A 20,137-nucleotide genomic window follows, 5' to 3' on the forward strand; every position below is an offset into this window, starting at 1 on the left:
TATTTGAAGATGCTGCAGTACCTCTACATAAAGCATCAGAGTGGTGGCTAAATGCTACCCGAGGCAGAAGGGAGAGTCTGGCCCAGAGCTGCACCCTGGGCTGGGCTACAGCTCCAGTTTCTCTTCAGCTCAGCAATATTCCTGCACAGGGTAAAGCACAGGCCAAGAGGAGGATGGGACGTGCCAAGTGGTGCATTGCCCTGGCCAGAGCTGCTGCTTTGTGCTCCCCTGGCTGCAGGTGCACCTGCATCTCAAACTGGGCAAATGCAGAGGGAGGTGGTCAAAGGAAATCAGTCAAAAGCTCTCAGGTTTGGCCCTTAGAAAATGTTGGGGGAGAGCCTGGCTTCCCTCCCTCTTTTCTGAATTTACACCTCTGGGGCCACAGGTGGCTGATGGATTTTGTGAAGGGGTGTGATGGAAGCAGGATGGAGAGATGAGACCCACCCAGGCATGGATGTTCCCTGCCCTGATCTGCCTTTCCCCAGCTTCTGGTCTGGCCCATCTGCTTCACAAGAAGGTTTAGTCCGAGGGATGTGTGTCCAGCCCCAAGGACACGAAACCCAGGGAGAACTCCTCATCCCCAGGCACTGCCCAGGCTGTGGGGATGGCCTCAGCCCCTTCTGCTCTGACCTGGGTGCCCAGCATCGTGCAGATCTGCTCAGGAAAGAGGCCAAGCCCAGACACTTGGGCTGGGCAGCAGAGCAGAGGTGATTTACACCAGGGCTGGATGGAGAGCTGCCCAGGGCAGTGCAGCTCTGTAAGGGAAACGGGCTGTGCAACTGCCAAAGGAGAAGAGAAGCATCTGCTGGGGCACAAGGGAAGACATTGTTCAGGGATGAAGTCACTGTCTGAGGTCACACAGCCACTTTGTGCTGCATGTGCATCATTCCCACTGCTACCACAGATGATTCAGCATCTCCATCACCAGCAGTGATGGCAGGACTCCCTTGGGTGATGTCCTCTGGAAATTCTGGGCTGAACAGCACCTTGGCCTCCTTGGCAGTCAGTGGCATTGTCTTCTAAGGCAGGAAAACCAGGATGGGAGGTCAGGAGATCTTTGTTTGCTTTTTTCCCTCAGTGGGGTGTATTTTCAAGTGCTGTGTAAATGCATCAGTTGTCACCAAGACTTTTGAGTCAGAGTGACACAGGCAGGACCTCAGTGCCTGTGTGGGGTTAAGGTTCAGCAAAGTCTGGTGACAGATGAGGGAGCCATGGGAGAGGAGCTGCCCTGACTGGAGAGGTTTTCTGCATGCCAGTGATGTGTGCCCTGTGCTGGGTCTCTGCAGGGACCTGCCCAGGCTGACAAGGGGCTGTGCCTGATGCTTTAACTCCCCTCCAAGTGCAGAAGGGCAGCAGGCAGTTCAAATTCCCCCAGCTCAGCATCTGCAGCATGGATTCCACTTGCAATCTTGAAAAAGCTTTATAAATTTTTTAGAGCAGCCCCAAACGCCTGCTGAGTCGGCCAATCAGCTCCAGTGGATTAAGAAAACTTACTTTAAATTATTAACAGCACCCAGCCAGACACGAGGGTAGAGGTGGGAAGGGAGAAGCGCTCATTGCTCATTCCAGTGGATGCCACCAGAGCAGTCAGCACCAGGTTTGGCAGAAGATGTCCATTCACACCTAAAGGATGGTGCCATCTTATGGGATTTCCCTTCTCCCTCAGGAGCCCCCACCAACAGTGCCATGCAGTGCACAGGGTGTGCTGCATGTGGAGATGATGTCCCTTTGGGAAAGCTGGTCACATCCAGCCCCCACACACCTCCCTCTCCTTCCCTCCTCTTCCAGGCCCTTTGGATTCTCTCCTCTTGAGGAGCTGATCCCCAGCTGTACAGCAGAGCCAGCCCTGATGGTTTCTGACTTTCCTACAACCTCAATTAATTTTCCCTCCGCCAGCTTCAAATTTCAGGAAATACAATGACATTTGCAAACTCTGGTCCCCAAAGAAACGGCAATAAGCACTTTGCATCTCCCGAGGCTATTCCTTTTGCTTTGGACGTCCCTGCCAGGATCGGGGATGCTGGTCTGGATTTCCTCTGCTCGGCATCTGTTCCTGGAGGATTTTGTCCCTGTTTCCACGAGATGGCACCGATGAGGCTGCCACGGGATGCAGCCACCGCGACGCCTTCAGGGAGGACCGCAATGGAAAACGACTCCAAAACAATAAAAGTTGCTATAAAAAAAATGCCTCTGGTCTCCAGCTTGTGGTGTCCTAGCACACATCCTGGCCACGGCAAGGAGGAATTGGAGGAGAATTTGGTATTTTAAAATCCATCTCACCAACACAGCTCTGTCACCTGCCATGGGTCACACACACCCACCTGCTCCAACATGGTGCTGGTGGTTTCAGAATTAGCTTGAGCTCGCTGCAAGGTTTGCCAAAACCCACCTATGGTCCAGTTCAGGGGGCTGTTGGGTTTTTTATCATTTCGGTACGACCCCAAAGTGGATCATGTCAAACCAAGAGCAACGCTGCTTGCGTTCCTGCAAGCCCTGTGGGTCCTGGCAGTGATTTGCACATGGTGGGTTGTTGATCCAATCCCAAAACACAGATCCACATGGATTCAAACCCAAGGTTTGGCTGGAGGCAGGTTGTGGCCTCATGGGTACTGTGTTGAGATGCCCAGAAATTCATAATAGCTTTCTTTTCTTCATGCTTTGAAGTGGGTTTAAATAACAATATTTCTGTTAATTCTGTTTCACTAAAGATCGTGACCCAAACCTCCCAAAATGCTGCTGCTGCTGAGATCTCACTGCAGGCACCATCTCCCCTTTCTGCTGCTGCAGATCACCTTGGGCACCAACCCACATTGAAATGAGGCTGAAAGCTTGGCCCTGCTCTGAGCCATGAGCAAGTCTGAGTTAAATCCTCTGGGGTTTATATTTTTGCTGTTCTGCAGTTCCATCATTAATTACCTCACCACTTGTGCAGTGCTACCAGAGTCTCTTTCACAGCTCCCCTGGCATATTTCTATGGAAACGAAGCCGTGGTTTTTGTCAGGCCTGTTTTTGCTTTTAAAATAGCAGGAGAGGTGCAGACTTTGCTCCTGCTCTTCTCTGTCCCCCAGGGTTGTCCCCACTGCCAGGGGTTGGCTTCCATGGGGCACAGGAGCTGGAGGTTCCTGAACAGTGTGAGAGGGATATTCCCACAGCAATTCCTGTTTCTGCTGCTTCTAAGGATGCAGGAAGATCGTGCACATGAGGATGTTCTCCTGCTTGGAAATACCCAGGAAGAGGCACAAGCTGTCTCAGGGAAAACATGCCTTGGGAGCTGGGAAATGCAGGAGGAGCTGGAAGATGAGATTAGGCCATCAGGGGGATAACAGCCTTCTCCTGTGGCTGTGCTGTGCCTGCAGGGATCCCCAGATCCCCTTCCAATTTGTGGCACGCCAAGGACACGGCACTTCAGAGAGTCCAGGTACCGCAAAGACCTTGGGAATCAAATTGATTTCTGTGTTGGTGGATGTGGGGTGTGTGGTGAGAGATGATGAGCCTTGGTGGGCTGTGCAGAGTTTTGGGGATCTCGGCCCAGGGAGCCAGCCTGTGTCTGCCAGATGCAGAAATGGGATGGGAGAGTTTTGGGGAGCAGGCAGGGGGAGATCATGCAGAGCTCTCTGTAATTCAGCTGCATGCCAACTCCTCGAGGCTCTGCCTGGGGACACTCAGCACTGCAGAGCATCAGATGCTAATTAGGATCATTAAGGGCTTTGTGACACAAACAGTGACGATGATGATGCTGGTGCCTCTGGAGCTCTCCTGGGCAGGGCCTCGCATGGTGCTGCCCTTCACAGAGGCTGTAGAGCATCTGTTCCCAGCACTGTCTCCTCCTTAAGGCCGAGTCATGGGCACAGACAAGCTCAGGATGCCCCAGCACGCTGCTAACGCCTCCTCCAGGGAGGAAATGTCCCTTGGAAACATCCCTGGAATGATGCAGTGGATGTACAACTCTCACACCGCCTCCCTCCTTCTCCCTGCCCCACTGCACCTCCTGCAGCTCCCACTCAGGCCCCTCACAGCTCCTGGCTGGGGCTTTTTGGTCAATCCCAACCACTCAGCAACCACAACCCTTTGGGCTGGGGGAGCTGCACTGGGTGGAGCTGGGGGAGATGCACACCTTGCCTGGGGCTGCAAGGTTGTGATGGGAGTCAAGACACTGCCCTGGGTGAAGACTATGAGTTTTGGGGCTTCTTGTGAGACCTGAGTCATGTCTAGGCTTCAGTCAGGGAGAAATGTTTCTGTTGTGTTGTTTGGAAAGGGCTGGGGATCCACCATGTGTGAGGCAGAGCAGGATGTGGGGAGAGAAGGCAGTCTCTGTCACTGCTCCCAAAATAATGGGGGGATGACAAAGACCCAAAGTGATGCTGCTCACCCTTACAGAGACATGGGGTGCCCTATTTTCCTTTCTTTCAGTGGCATAACTGTAAGAGCTCAATTTAAGCCTGTTTTGCATGAATAAAATATAATAATGACCTTGGAAAATTATTTTAGAGGCTTGAACTGGTTAAGTAGATCCTCAAAACTGCCGTGAGAGCTGTTGCTGCTTCTGGCTGGGGGAATCACCTGGGTCAAGTGGTGGAGAAGGGCTGAGTGCAGGCTGACACCCTGAATATGGGCTCCCAACTGTCCTCTTTCCTCCTTATCTCCATCCCAGCCCCTCCTGTGCCCATCCCCACCATCTACTCTGAGTGAGACTACACAACCCCAGCCAACCCAGCCCCTCTCAGTGACAGACACACACACACAGCTCCACACCTTTTGGGTTGGTTTGGTTTGGTTTTTTTTGGGGGGAGGGAGGGAGGGGGGATTTGTCTGGTTTTGGTTTGTTTTTGTTTTTTTTTTTTTTTTCCACTGTGGATGTTGTACCAGTTTTATTGGTAAAATTAACATGAAGCCTCACAAACGCTGGAACATGCTTTTCCTTTTAAAGAATTTCCACTGGACCTTAATGGTGAGCATCCAGTCGTTGACATATAAACTCTTACAAGCTGATGTGCACACGTGCGCCCGGGGGAGTCGGTGGCAGCGTCCTGGTGTCAGGGATGGTTTCTGCGCGATGCACTGGGAGCCCACGATTCATTTGCCAGCCTTCTGGGCCTTCTGGGCAGACTTGGTGACCTTCCCAGCCCCACCACTCTTCTTCTCCACGTTCTTGATGACGCCCACGGCCACAGTCTGCCGCATGTCACGGACAGCGAAGCGGCCTGAGGGACAGACAGAGGAGGAATGCCAGTGAGACACCAAGGCTGGGCTCTCAGGGCTTGTCCCTGCAGGAATGCCAGTGAGACACCGAGGCTGGGCTCTTTGGGAGGGTGGTGGTGGGATCTACATCCTCCTACTCATGGTGCCATGTGCTATCCTTGCCCTTGGAGCAGGGACAAGCCCTGAGATATCAACCCTTGCTAGTCCTAATGCTCCCCTCTATTTAAATTACTGTTTTTAAACTTAAACCTAATTTCTTCTTTGCAAGCTTCCATCACTGCTAAACTTCCAGATGTGCAACATCAGCCTGGTCTAGTTGGAGGTGTATCTGCCCATGGCAGGGGGGTGGAACAAGATGGCCTTTAATGTCATTTCCAATACAACCATCCTAGAACTCAAGTATGGCACTTCCCTGCATTAAAAGGTGGCCTCCACTGAGCAAACTTCCTTCTTTCTTCTCCTGACCAGTTGTTTTAGGGCAGAGAGGTGGAAATGTTTCTGTGCTCAGAAACTATCATGGTTTAGTAACCATAAAGGAAAAGTCTTGCTGCTCCCAGAGAGAAGCAACCCCGCCTTTGGAAACCCAGCTCAGAAGCACATGGGGGAGTAAAAACCCATCCTCAGCTCCCTCCTCATCTAGCTGGGAGAAGCTCAGCATGCCTGGTGTGAGCTCTGCACCCACAGAGCCCTCACACTCCTCCACAGGAAACCTCCAAAGCGCCATTCCCTTACCAAGAGGTGGGTACTGGGAGAAGCTCTCCACACACATGGGCTTGCCAGGGATCATCTCCACGATGGCTGCATCACCCGACTTCAGGGACTTGGGGTTGTCCTCCAGCTTCTTGCCGGAGCGCCGGTCGATCTTCTCCTTCAGCTCGGCGAACTTGCAGGCGATGTGTGCGGTGTGGCAGTCGATGACGGGCGAGTAGCCAGCGCTGATCTGGCCAGGGTGGTTCAGGATGATCACCTGGGGGACAGAGCAGTGTCATGGCAAGGCTGGCTGTAGGAGCATCAGGGGTAGGATGGTGGGGATGGACGGAGATGAGAGATCTCTGAAGCCAGGCGGTGAAACTTGGGGTTTATTGCAAAGGGCCTGGGTGCAGAGCCCTGCTGGGAGCTCCCAGCCACAGCTCAGAGCAGGCCCGAGAGAAGAGAGGGGTAGAGAGGATGAGAGTGTAAGAGCATAAAAGGGTAAGAGAGCAAAAGCATAAGAGAGTAAAAGGGGTAAGAGAGCAAAGTTCCCTTTACAATACAATAAATTGTCTTCTGTATTGAATATTCTGATTCTCACTAACCAATCTAGTACAATATACAAATTCTGTAGCATTTACATACAGCCTATAAGAATCACTATATTACCATACTGCACTACATTTTAAACCCTAAAAACTCCTCTTTGGGCCCCTTCTGCCAAGCTAGTGGGATCTGCTCTGACCCTTGGATCTGCCTGCAAGCAGAAGGAATTGTTTCATCAAAAGGGGATTACCTTCAGCTGGCCACACCATTGTTTTCCCATTGTTCAGTAACTAAGGGATCTCAAAGCTTGCTTTCATTTCAATCTCACTTAGAGTTTCCATATTCTCAAAATCTTTTGCCACGCAATCATATTTATAAGGCTTTCCTGTTTCGTCTTCCCCAAGAGCTGGCAGCTGAGGGATGGCAGCAAGCCAGGCGTGGTGGCACCACCAAGCCCTGCTCACCTGAGACGTGAACTGGGCAGCCTCCTGCGGCGGGTCGGACTTGCTGTCCCCGCAGACGTTGCCGCGGCGGATGTCCTTCACGGAGACGTTCTTCACGTTGAAGCCGACGTTGTCACCGGGCAGAGCCTCGCTCAGGGCCTCGTGGTGCATCTCCACGGATTTCACCTCAGTGGTGATGTTCACAGGGGCAAAGGTGACCACCATGCCAGGCCGCAGGATGCCGGTCTCCACTCGGCCCACGGGAACTGTGCCAATGCCTGCAGAAAAACAGGGACAGAGTGCAGCAAAATTCAATCTGCTTGGTATATCCCTGGGCCAGAACCTGGGTTCAGCAAAAGTAAGATTTCTACACTGGTTGTCCCCAAAGAACATGTTTGATCCTTGCCAAAACCCCCATGTTTTCAGCAGATCAACACCAGGATCTTGATAATCACTATGAGTCCATCCTTCCTACTCAGAGTTTTTTTTTTAAATAAGTAACCCTGAGCAATCTGCATGCTCCAAAAGTTCTCCTGGAGCAGCTGTGGCATCTCCTGCATGGAGGACTGGGACATCCCAGCATGTGTGCAACAACACTGTCCACATCCCTGATGGCCACACCACCAGCTGTGACAGAGAATGAGGGTGGCTCATTACATGACTGGGGTCTTTTGCACCCTGTGTCACCAGGAGACTTTGGGGAAATTCCCCTTTGAAGGCACATGAAGAATGATTGAGAAAAACAACATTGAAAAGAGATTGAAGAGGCTGGCTGGACCCATCTGCTCCTCCACATCCACCCAGCTGCCCCCATCTCCCCTCTTCCTACAGTGTCTCTCCTCCCCAAGGACCTGCCTCCCCATAAAACCATATCCCTTTGCCCCAGCTGAGCTAGGGGAGGACACAGACCTGCTCACCACCTTTCATGTCCACTGCAAACAACAGCAGCCTGCATTAAAAACCCAGCTAAAATCCCACATTCGACCCCTGCAGTGCATGTGTCCTTGGAAAAGGGTGGGAAAGAGCTGGAAAAGTCTGTGCCTGCCTGATCCAGCAGCCAGGGAGTCAGCAGTGCTGTCCACTTATGCCAGCAGGTCAGAGAGCTCACAGAGGGGTATTTATAGCTGAGCAAAGTGTCCCCATCACCTCTGCAGAGGGAAGGGGACACGCGTCAGCCGCGGTGCTCCCTACATGGCTGGCACAGCTCGGCAGGAGGAGGTGCCAGTGATGGACACCAGCATTTGGGAAGCCTGGGCAGGTCACAGCCAAGCTGCCATGCACCAGCTTCAGTGGCCCTCCCTGCTGGTCTTGTCTCTCACCTGGGTCACAGAATGTGTGTTTTGCTGCCTCCAGCTTGCCTGGCCAGCCATGACCTCTGGGACACACAGATTTGCAGCCGTTTTGGCATCGTGTGTTGCCTGGGGGAGAGCTCACAAAGCTGCTGCTCCTCTCTGGTCCCTGGGCACCTTTGGGCATGTCCACCTCCACCCCAGACAGCCCAAGCTCAAATGGGGTTTTTGCCCTGGAACTACCACCCTTTTCTCTGAAGAGAAGAGTCAAATCCGTCCAGTTTCCCAACACCTGGAAATGTCATTCCCAAATTTCTGTGGAATGATGACTCAGTTAAGGCAGAGGAGGGGCAACGCTCACCTCCAATCTTGTAGACATCCTGGAGGGGCAGGCGCAGGGGTTTGTCTGTGGGGCGGGTCGGGGGCAGGATGGTGTCCAGGGCCTCCAGCAGGGACACCCCGCTGGCGTTGCCTTCTTTGCGCTCCACCTTCCAGCCTTTGAACCAAGGCATCTGAGGAGAGAGCAGCCAGAGAACCATGGAATCACAGGATACTTTGGATTGCATGGGACCTTAACAACCATCTTGTTCCACCCCTCTGCCATGGGCAGGAACACCTTCCACGAGACCAGATTACTCCAAGGCCCATCCAACCTGGCCTTCAACACTTCCAACATGCCCTGGGTGTGCCTGTCCTCAGCACCCAGAGGTAAATGCAGAGAGCTGTCCCACCAAGACAACATCCACAAAGTCAGTCCTCCCAAGTCCTGGCTTTACCAGGGTGCTGGGGAGCTCCTTCCACTCCACCATCCCTGCAGGTTTATCTGCTCCCCTCTGCTCAACCTCCCTCTCTCTCTTCTAGAAAGCAACACATCACTAACAGGAGAAAAAGGATGGAAGTGGTTAAAGCCAGCAAACTCACAGCCCACATCCAACACCAACCCCTGGGCACTGCACCAGCTGCCTGGATCCCACCCTCCAGGGATGCTGCCTCCAGCACAGGGACTGCAAGGTCTGCAGCCAAGCACCAGCTACAAAGTGCTCAACCAAGGTGCTCTCCAAGGCGAGCCCCAGAGAGATGCTTCTCCCCACCCTCTCCTGCTATCATCCCTCCAGGGTCTGGATTCTAAACCCTGGCTTAGGGAGGGTGCTGCAAACCCAGCTGCCAAGAGACAGCATTGCTTTTCACAGATGTTCCCTTCTCCTGCCTTAAAGTGGGTTTTGAAACTAAAAATTGCCCAGAAAAGAGGCAGAGAGGGGTGGGAATGGGCTCAGGTACCATGGTTGAATGCAGGGAACTACAGTGCTTTATTGGGGTGATGCTGCACATCTGGAAACTGTAGCAACACCTGGAGCTTGCTGGAAACAAAAATTTAGTCCTGGGTCTGAGGCAACCCTGACACAACAAGCAGAGGTCAGAGTCTGCAAGGCCATTCCCTGCCTCTGCACAGAGAGGGTTAGACAGTATTTTCCCATTATAATGTCAAATGCTTCCTGTGTGTCCCAAATCCATCACACATTTTGTGGATGTGGCTTTTTTCCCTTAGCACCAGCACCAATGGCACAGAGCAGTGGGCATGGGGGGCTGGGGTGAAGCAAGACCCCAAAGTGCCCCCAGCTTCAGAGGCATCCCTGCAGGATGTGGCTATGCCAAGTCTGGTTTCCTATCCTGCAATCTGCACCAGCTTTGGGAAGGAGAGAGGGAAAACATGCATCCAGGGAACTCAGCTTGCATCCAAAGCATTCAGGCCAGCCCCTTTAGAGGGTCACGTCTGACACCACTTGTCTTTCCTGGTGGCAGTGGCAGGAGGAGCCTGGGGACACTCTTGCAGTGGGTTCTGCCCAGGGCACTGCAGGTCTTGCTGTGCAGCCAGACCCAGAGCCAGGCACAGCTTGGCAAAATGGGAGCTGCATCCAGGCACTGAGGGAGCCTCAGTCATCCAGCTGTGTGCAGGATGACTCAGAGCTTCCCCCACCCTGCTGGTGCACGGCCCAAACGCCAGGCAGGGCCCTGTGCCAGCAGCTGCTGGTGGACACCTGCCCACAGGCTCTGCTCTCGAGGATGGTGACCACCAGGTACCCACAGCTCCTGTCCCTCTGCCCCACACAGCTCTGGCACACAGCAGAATAACAATCTCTGCCCATGTCCCTCTCTCCAGGGGACTGCTGACCTGCCAAGAATCAGGTAAAGATGAACTTAGAGACCTTCTGGGAACAAATCTCTGCAAAACCTCAGCATGGCCTCAGGGTGAAAGGCATCTGCAAAACCTGGTTTGTGCTGCCTCCTATGGCCATCCAAATAAAACCTCTGTCATGAGTTCCCCAAATCTACCCCCAAAGAGCAATTCCTACTCCATCACTCCTATGGCAAAAGCAGGATCTGACCAAATCCTGCAGGCAGAGAGGCTCCAGCTCCCCAGAATAACAGCTGAGCTCCAGCTCCTTAACACTCAAAGTTTATTTTACAGAGCAGTCGCCTTTCCCTGGTTTTTCCCAGCCCATGAGCACCTCAACACCCCCCACACACACACTGCAGTGTTGAGGCTGCAGCCCCAGGCAACCACACCAGAGACTGGGAGTGTTTGGGTTGCAGCATCCCATGGGGTGAAAATCTCCCATACCACATTGGAATGGCCCCATTCTGCCAGCTGGAACATCACAAAGCTGCTTCACAGAATACCCCACTTCCCAAAAAGCTCTCAAATGCCAAACTTTGATGGAAGCACAGCCCAGCTGTCATGTTTTCAGTTGGCCTTGGGATTCTGTGCAACAGGGCTGTGGGCTGGAGTCTCCCACACAGAGCCAGCTCCACCACACCACCCTTGCTCAGAGGCAACAGGAGCTGCAGGGACATCATGGCTCTAATCCCCACTTTCTGATAAGTCCCCTGACAGACAGAGAAGTCACTTGACTGCCTTGTGCTTCAGTGAAACCTGTCCAGAAATTACAAGGGAAAATAATCAGAGCTTTTTCAGGCGAGGAAAGAGAGAAGAGACATCTACACCAGGTTCCTGCTTAAGCTCTCACAGAGATGATGCAATATGAGGAGGAGGAGTCTGTACCCAACCCTCTCCAGAAGAGCTCATGCTCTTCCAGGCCAGGTTTTCTTCCCAATTCCCTAGGAGCCAGCTGGTTCCTTAGGACAAAGGAGAGAGTTGTTTCCTGCCCTGCCTTCTCTCAGGCAGCACATCACACTGGGAACCTGCCCAGAGACCCCTCTGGAGGAAGGGGGGTCACAGAGCCCCTCCTGCTCCGTGCCTCCCCTCTGCTGCCTATTTATAGGAGAATTGTTCAGGATCATCTTCCCAGCCCAGCAGCTGCTGACATTTGGAGCCTGCCTGATTTGAGGCACTCAGGAACCACGGGGCTGGGTTTGGCATGGCCGTGGCTGACCTTTATCCCAGCTCTGCTCCTCAGGGAGCAGGAATCTCCCAAGCACCCCAAAAATTCCTTCCTTCCAAGCCATCCCAAGCGAGCTGCCTTTCCTGTGCAGGGCAGGAGCTGTGTTTCATGGCTGTGTGAGTTTGCATTGCAGCACTCCCCTTCCTCAGGACTGTGATCCCTGACCTCCCTCGGTTGCTGCTGGACTCAAGGATTGCCTCACTCACCACAGAGCCCTGCCCTCACCCACAGGTGATGTCCTGAAGTCCCCCTAAGCATCAAATTTCCCATTGGTTTCACAAGAGACTCCTGGGGTGTCTGATCTGAGCAACTTGATCAAGGTCACACAGAAGTCACCAGGAGAGCAGGGACCTTCCCCTGGCCAGAACTTTCCAGCCCATCATTTCTTTAAAAGATTAACCCTGAGGTAGGTTTTCTCCAACAAAAGCAGTGTCAGAATAGTTATGGGCAGCCTGTCTGCCAAAAACCTCCATCTTTCTTAAGCTGGTGTGTGAAATGATGGCATGGGCACACCCAGAGCACCCTGCCTTTGTCTCCCCACCATCCCCATCACAGAGGGAGTAAAAACCAACTGGAAAAGGAGCAGCCTCAAAGGGATACTGTAGGGAACTGTGGTTTTGGCATGGGAAACCTGGTAATTCCTGAAGAAAACACCACCTGTAGGTGGTTTTGGCATGGGAAACCTGGTACTTCCTGGAGAAAACACCACTTGTAGGAGTGAGATCCCAGCACTGGAAGAGGAGGTTTGGCCACTGCAGTGACACAGAGCATGGATGGAATAGGGAACCTGAGACCCAGCTGCACTGTGGGAGCTGCTCCAAGCCTGACCCCAGATTGTTTTACTCCCCTCAGAAAACAATGCCCTAAAAAACACACCCTCCGCTCCTGCTGAGAGTGACAATTGCTGCTCTAATGTCACCATGAGCTCTGACAGGGTGAAAACTTCAAATCCAGCAGAGCCAGGCAGATCATCTCTTGAAGATGCCCATGTTTAGCTGTTGGGTGCCTGGCCTGGGCACAGCACCCACAAACAGTGAGCCCATCCATCCTGCCCAGGGCCAAGCAGAGCTCCATGGCACATCACCTGCTGCCCTTGTGCACAACGGGTGCATGAAATGCTTGCAGAGCACAGAGCTCATCTTCAGCCCAGGTCAGGATCCTCAGGGTGGGGGGAGAAGTGCAACACAAGGCACACTTACATTGGGAGAGGGCTCCAGCATGTTGTCTCCATGCCAGCCCGAGATGGGCACGAAGGGAACTGTGGCCGGGTTGTAGCCGATCTTCTTGATGTAGGCGCTGACCTCCTTGACGATCTCGTCGTAGCGCTTCTCGCTGTAGGGGGGCTCTGTGGAATCCATCTTGTTGATGCCCACGATGAGCTGCTTCACCCCCAGGGTGTAAGCCAGCAGGGCGTGCTCGCGGGTCTGCCCGTTCTTGGAGATGCCAGCTTCAAATTCACCCACACCGGCAGCCACGATCAGCACAGCACAGTCAGCCTGGGGATGGAGAGCAAGAGAATTGCTGCACAGCCCTGGTGACACCCCAAGGGCTTTGAGCAGCTGCCAGCTGCTGATCTGCCTTAAAACTGAGCCAGCTGTGCTATTTCAGACTTGCCAACCTCACACGGTTCTGCATTGTGGGTGGGAAACCAGTGTGGATCCCTCCTGGACTCTGACCAGGACCTCATCTTGATCATCTACAGACAAGGTTTTATTTAAAACCCTACTGAGGTCTTGCAAAAAACCTTCCTGGGTGATGGGTGTGATTCCAGGAATGGAAAGTGTTCCCTAGATTTGCTTTTGTACCAAAACACACAGCAGAAGCTGCCTGGGTTTGGCAGATAGCCATGCCCAGTCCAACTGGTACCTCACTGGAAATCTCACTGGGCATGCAGTGGGGTTAACTCAGCACCCATCAGTGACAGGGAGATGCAGGAATGTCCCACAAAGCAACGAGGGGAAACCATCCTACTCAGGAAGGGTAGGCCATTGGGTTTGGCAATATAACGTGGGACAAAGAACAGTTTGAGGAAAAGGAAGGAGAAAAGATCTGTGGAGCCTCCTTTATCCAATAAAACCTAGGGGATTGGTGGAATTTTCTTGTCTATCTCATCTGGCTGAGGCTAAAATAGTGAGGAGATGCTCTCACACAAAGGGCTGTAGCTCGCAGCATCCCAGCCATCAGGCAGGCCACATTCATCCCACCTTCTCATGTGGGTGGAAATGGGGTGGAGAAACCACCTCTTTGTGCCCAAAGAACCCAGGGAGGTGCAGGACCATGGCGTGCTGGGGCCCCTGGTGCCACCCAGTCTCTGGGGTGGACCCTGCTGAACACTCCTCCATGTCTGCTCTCTCAACTCCCCACCTCCCAAAGGACTCCAACAGCACCTGCACGACCCTGAGCTTGTGAAGAGCCCCAGCCTCTCCCCTGCAGCAGCCCCCTGTGCCCTGGGCCCCATCCCTCACCTGGGAGGTGCCGGTGATCATGTTCTTGATGAAGTCCCTGTGGCCAGGGGCGTCGATGATGGTGATGTAGTACTTGGTGGTCTCAAACTTCCACAGAGAGATGTCAATGGTGATGCCACGCTCGCGCTCGGCCTTCAGCTTGTCCAGCACCCAGGCGTATTTGAAGGATCCCTTCCCCATCTGGCCAACACAGAGGCAAGAAATAGTGAGAAATAGTGAGCCCACAGCACTGGTGATTGCCTCCCACTCTCCAGGGCACTTCCCAAGCTCACACAGCAAATATTTAAAGGTAAAATTGCCTAAATTCAAGATCTATTGGTGGCCTATTTACTAAAAAATACAGCTGAAAGGATATACTGTTCTCAACATGTTCCTCAGCAGGATGCAGGAGAGGCTGTAAGAAGAGCCATGAGGTGAATTTGTGAGTGGGGCTGGATGTAAAGGCAGCAGCCCATGAGGTCTCCTCCATGAAACACCCATCATGGTTCTGCACTGCTGCTGGGAAATCGTGTACAAAAACAAGGAAAGCTGCTTCTTGTCACACTAAATGTCTCTGAGAGGATATTTATATACTTATCCCATTTCCTAATGCTCATGGAGCTATTGAAAAATGGCTGTTTATGAGATTTATTTAATTTCCCCTCAAAGAGATGCATACACAGGAATGTGGTCTAGTGGTGGGTTTGCCAGTGCTGGTTGGACTCGATGATCTTAGAGGGATTTTCCAACCTAAATGATTCTCTGATTCTGTGATCTTAATCCATGACTGAGACCTGTGAGGCAGCCGGTTAGTGGGAAAGGGCATTGCTACATGAGTGAGCCCAAAGCTGGCAGGGGTGGAATGGGTTAAAAGAAATGAGAGATGGTTGCTACGAGCAGAATAGAAACGTGATTGATTTTTGCCACAGAGTGTGCAAATTCACAGGAAAAGCTTCTGTGAGCCGCAGCCAGACCAACTGTCGTTGCCAAATGGCCAAAATCTCAGCCAACATTGTAATGCAGGAAATCACGCTGGGGGAGATTAGCTCCAGTAAATCTTCGTGCCCTGTGATAAAGCACATTCCCTGGTAAAACCACGGTGGCACTTCTGGGCAGCCTTCTCCTTGGGGCTGGAGCCCTTTGATGTCACTGCACCAGGGAGAGCTGGATTTCCCTCCAGCCTGGAGGTCATGCTCCCAGTCTCAGCTGGGATCCTGACAAGGCGGAGATGGGGCAGGAGGAGCCCGCCCTTGCTGACCATACTGTGAGCTTGGCCAAAGCAAGGGGTTAAAATGGGCTCCAGCCATCAGCTCTTGGCCTCAGATACAAGGAGGTTTTAAGGTAGAGAAAGGAATTTAGGCCATTTGCAGATGATTTAATGGTTTCCTATTGTTAGGCAAGGTCAGAGCTGTGATACCCTGCTTCCATCCATCCATCCATCCATCCATCCATCCATCCATCCATCCATCCATCCATCCATCCCCTGCAATCACAGTTTCTCCTGCCCATTATCAATCATGGACAGAGGGAAGCACTTCTCAGTGGCAAGTACTGAACACTCCAGTGATGAGCCCCCCTCCGGAAAGAGGGCAGCATCCCACCCACACCTGCCCTGCCCACACCCTGCCCAGGGGCTGGTCTGCTGCTCTGCTCCATCTCCCACACTCCAGCCCTGCTCCCAGCCAGCACAAGGAATTAATGGTGACAGCCTGTTTCGTAACAGCTGAGTGCTGCGATGACTTTGCAGCTTGCTCCGGAGGATTAAGGGCAAAATCCTAAAGCCAGGGGCAAGACTTCCCCTCCTCAGAGGGGAGGCCAGGTCGAGGAGGTGATGCCCCATCTCTGCTGGGAAGCTGTGAGCTCTCGCTGGCATGGAAAAATCCAGAATCAAGTCTCTGCTCCTGAGCATCCTCCTGACACTGGATTTAGCAAGGGGGTGGAGGAGGAGCTTGCAGGTTTTTGGAATCACTAAATGGTTTGGGGTGGAAAAGACCTCAAAGATCATCTCATTCCAATCCCTCTGCCATGGACAGGGGCACTTTCTACTAGACCAGGTTGCTCCAAATTCCATCCAGCTTGGCCTTGAACACTTCCAGGGATGGGGCCACGTTAACCCTTTCCAGCACTCACATCAAACTCCCCCTTCCCAGGAAACAGGGAGGAGTCATCAGAGTGTGCTCATTCACTGCTGGAAATGGAGGCACAGCAGGGAATGGTGCATTTGTGCATTGCATTAATAATGGGCTCTTCTCGGGCAGGAGGTCAACTGCACATCCCACAGCCTCTCCCCCATCAGCAGCCTACTCCCTCCCTTCTGGATGGGGAAACTGAGGCACAGAGCAGAGCCCTGGCTCTCCCATGGCAGCTGAGTGGGAATCAGCCCCTTCTTGCCATCAGCCATGTCCACATACACATAACCATCTTCTCATCACGTGTGTGACCCCCCCCAGAGCTCGGCACCACACGTAACATGAAGACAAACGAGATCCTTTATTTAGCAAACAGTTTCCCTCCTTTCACGGGGTGTATTCAGTTACCCAGGGCTGGTGTTGAAAAACCCAGGGTATTATCTAGCTCTGCACAATACCTTCCCTGTTCAGTGCCAGAAATAGCCTGAATTTCCCTCATCGAACCCCAGTGGAGGGACAGCTTTCTATTCGGAGGCCACAAATACTGATTATTTAATTTTTTTAAAAAACAGAACAACTCTTCGTTCAGAGATACTGTTACGTCTGCCCTTGAATCAAAAGGGAAAAAAATAAAGAGAGAAATCCTCGCTCTTTTCTCTTAAATAAAACAACAGACTCTGGGGGTTTTTTGTTGGCCTTTTGGGTGCACGCAGGCCTCCATTTCCTGTGAATGCCACCTAATGGAAGCAAACCCTTCCCCAGCCCTGCATCAGAAAATGGAGTCTGTAAGCTCAGTCAATAGGCTATTAATAGCAGCCTCCGGTGCCCGCGGATCCTGGCAAGGCAGTGAAAGTGCCTGTTCAATTAAAATCACTGCAATCACATCGACAATATCCTCACCATGCCTTATCTGATCTTGTAGGTAAAGGGGGGGAATTCGTGGGAGGATATCAGCAATCATTTTAAACCAGGGGAGAGATATAATTCTGTATGGAGGAAGAGGCTCTTTGGCTTACAGATGCAAAAAAAAAAGGCTGAAAGTGAGGCAGGAAAATAAGGGATTAAGCTCAGATGCTATCGGAAAATGAAAAAGGTTAAGGCAAACAGACAGAAAAATGTGAAATCAAAAGTAGCAGCTCTGTAAATCTCTTTTTTTTTTTTTTTCAATTAAATGTGAGATTTTGACCAGAAAAAAAAAATGGGAAAAAAAAAAAAAGGAGGGATATCTGCATTCCCAGAGCGATGACGACAAGCCATCTTCTGAGTGACAGGAGCTGCCCCATGGATAACACAGCCAGGCTGTTCCTGGCTCACCCACCTCTCTAGAATTTACCATCATCAATTTCCCAGCACTCCCAATTGGCATTTTTCTTCCCAAGACTGTTTTTTCCTCTTTAATCTTGGGGTTTGCCACATTACAGGTATCAGGTGCTGTTTTGCTGTGTAACAGCTTCTAAATGCATGCACGATAAAATGGTTATAAATGCCACCATTGCAAGGGTCAAACAAAAGAATTTAACTTCAATGTTTGGATTTCCAGCCAGTTTTCTGTATCACAGTACAAACCAGACCTCCTGTCTGAGGAAAATGGGAATGAGGTTTTTCAACTGGATCAAATGAGTGGTCCAGCTGATGCTGCACCTTGCCCCCAGCAGGCGCTGGAAACTGATGCTTCAGAGTGAAATTCAGGCAGCCCTGACCCATGCAGGGAGGGATTATCAGGTTTTCCCCCCTCACACACCATAATTAGAAGGAATTTCATGCCTTGAAGCACCATGGTTTGTGGCTTTTCCAGAATCCTGGTGATTTCTGCATCTTGCAGACCTCGGCGTGCCCCTGCCCTCATTAACAGCCGGCAGCAGGGAGTCCCCCAGCTCCGGAAAAAGAGGGTGGCCAGCGCCCAAATGGCCTAATTTCCCAAGGCCAGAGAAATTGGGAGGACCCAGAGGCACAGAGGGAGAAAAACAGATGGGAACAAAGGGAGAAATGGAATGCTAGAGAAGGGCAGCACCAGCAGAAGGGGAATATTGCCCGCGGGAGCATCCCCGCGGGTGGGAACGCGGGGCGGGGGCGGGCTCCTCACCTCGGCAGCCTCCTTCTCAAATTTCTCAATGGTCCGTTTGTCGATGCCCCCGCATTTGTAGATGAGGTGCCCGGTGGTGGTGGATTTCCCAGAGTCCACATGCCCGATGACGACGATGTTGATGTGCGTCTTCTCCTTCCCCATGCTGCTGCTGGGCTACGCGGGGCTGGCCGGGGCGGGCGGCGCTGGGGAGGGCGGTGGGAACGCAGCTGCCTTTTTTTGGGGGGGGGAGGCTGCGAGGGGAAAAGAGTCAGGAGAGTCAAAATGAGCCCCCTACGTGCCAGCACCCTCCCAAACCTTTGGGAAAGGATGTCCTCCCCTCGCCCCACCTTCCCGCTGGACCATGAGCCCGGGGGTGCCCGGCCTCGTCTGGCAGCTCTGGGTCAGAGCCAGCGTGCCCTGGAGGAGGCCAGCCGGGCTATTTCGGGCTGCCATGTCCAGCCTCCAAGTCTCGGCAAGACGCCGTGTGTTTATCGGCATCTTGCCCTCCGCCTCGGAGACCCCCAGCTCCCAGCGCTACGTCATCGATGCTTCGAAGGTGCCCTTCCCTCCTGGAAAACCTTCCCGACGCTCAGGGATGCTCTTCTCGCTCTTTCCAAACCCGAGGGCATCTCCTGCGTGCCCTGGGAGGAGCCGAGGGTGCCCGTCCTCCCTGGGCTGCCCCCACCGCTCCCCAGCTGGGCACAGTTCAGGTGACAACAGAGTGTCTGCAAAGCGGGGCGGACAAAAATAGCCCTCGCCTGCTGCCCCGAGCAGGGCTGGAACAGCGGGGCTGCCCAGGGCTCCTCTGAGCCTGCACTTGGCGGGGGTTATTATATTTTGCTGGATGGAACAGAGGGAGGAGGCTGAAAACGCAAACGGATATATCCGGGGAACTGTCCTGGCATCTCCCGGCGTTGCCATGGCTCTGCAGCCGCACACAAACCGGGCACAATTAGGAGCTTTAATCTGACGTCTAAAAAAAAAAATCCAATTTCACGAATCTGCCCGTAGAAGTAAAGGAGGTCAGGAGGAGTTTGCGGCTCTAATAGCGAGTCAGTCATGCGGGTGGGAACATTCCCAGCGAGAAGCTTGCCCGGGCAGCAGGAGCGGCGGCTGCCCCGTCCCTGCTGCCCTTGAGCCCTGCCAGCCCCGATCTGGCCATTTTGCGGCTCCACGGAGATGCTCGGTCCCGGAGCTCCCGGTGCTGGGTGCGGGTCCCTCCCTGTCTGCCCTGCAGACCCCTGGCACACGGGGGGAGATGCAGGATCGCCTTGGGAATTGGGGAACTATTTTTTTTATTCCTTCCCCAAGGCGCCAAAGGCATCCCTGCCCATGGCCGGGGGGTTGGAAGGAGATGATCTTTTAGGTCCTTCCGACCCAAATCATTCGAGGATTCCGTGATTCTAAAGGCAGGGTGGGGGGAGGGGAGGGGGGAGCTGACGGGGGGGGGGGGATTATCAGGTTTTCCTCCTCACGCACAACATTTAGAAGGATTTTCACGTCCCGAAGCACCACTGCTTGCGTGCTATTCCCCACCTGCGGCAAGGACGCACCTGCGGGATGAAGGAATGGTCCAGCCCCATCCTTTCCCTCCCGGGGGTACCTGAACAGCACCCACACAGGGGAGGGGGGCACTGATGCACTGATGCCCCGCAGCCCCTGGGGCAGGGCACCCCCCCCGCATCCCCGCTGTCCCCCCCATCCCGCCGGGGCCCCGCAGCTCTTACCGGGGCGGCGGTCGGGGCGGCCAGAGGCTGCCGGCTTGGGCTCCGCCGGCTTTATCTCCGCGGGAGGGGCCCACCTATCGACGGCGGCAGCGCAATGCAGCGGCCCCCCCGCACTACGGCAATGCGGTACCGGGCGGGGGAGGAGGAGGAGGAGGAGGAGGAGGAGGCGGCGCGGGGGGGACGGGGGGAGGACGACGACGAAGA

The 20,137-nt window shown here is 53.3% G+C and overlaps 1 protein-coding gene across 1 annotated transcript; it reads right to left on the reverse strand.

Moving 5' to 3' along the window:
• Positions 1-4,853: 4,853 nt before the first annotated feature.
• Positions 4,854-18,436, reverse strand: EEF1A2 (eukaryotic translation elongation factor 1 alpha 2). Its single transcript, XM_058036084.1, has 7 exons — positions 18,225-18,436; positions 14,034-14,213; positions 12,768-13,064; positions 8,529-8,679; positions 6,900-7,156; positions 5,932-6,166; positions 4,854-5,201 (listed from the first exon to the last, which is right to left on the reverse strand). The coding sequence occupies exons 1-7, from the start codon at positions 18,366-18,368 to the stop codon at positions 5,074-5,076; spliced, it is 1,392 nt and encodes a 463-aa protein (XP_057892067.1). The 5' UTR covers positions 18,369-18,436; the 3' UTR covers positions 4,854-5,073.
• Positions 18,437-20,137: the final 1,701 nt, after the last annotated feature.

Source organism: Melospiza georgiana, chromosome 17 (genome assembly GCF_028018845.1).
Source record: "Melospiza georgiana isolate bMelGeo1 chromosome 17, bMelGeo1.pri, whole genome shotgun sequence".
Taxonomy (NCBI): domain Eukaryota; kingdom Metazoa; phylum Chordata; class Aves; order Passeriformes; family Passerellidae; genus Melospiza; species Melospiza georgiana.

Excerpts from the sequence above, each read along its gene's own strand:
- EEF1A2 (XM_058036084.1), bottom strand. The coding sequence starts at position 18,368 with ATGGGGAAGGAGAAGACGCACATCAACATCGTCGTCATCGGGCATGTG. Across the intron at positions 6,167-6,899 it reads CTGCCCAGTTCACGTCTCAG|GTGATCATCCTGAACCACCC; the intron begins GTGAGCAGGGCT and ends TCTGTCCCCCAG. Across the intron at positions 5,202-5,931 it reads CTCCCAGTACCCACCTCTTG|GCCGCTTCGCTGTCCGTGAC; the intron begins GTAAGGGAATGG and ends TCTGTCCCTCAG.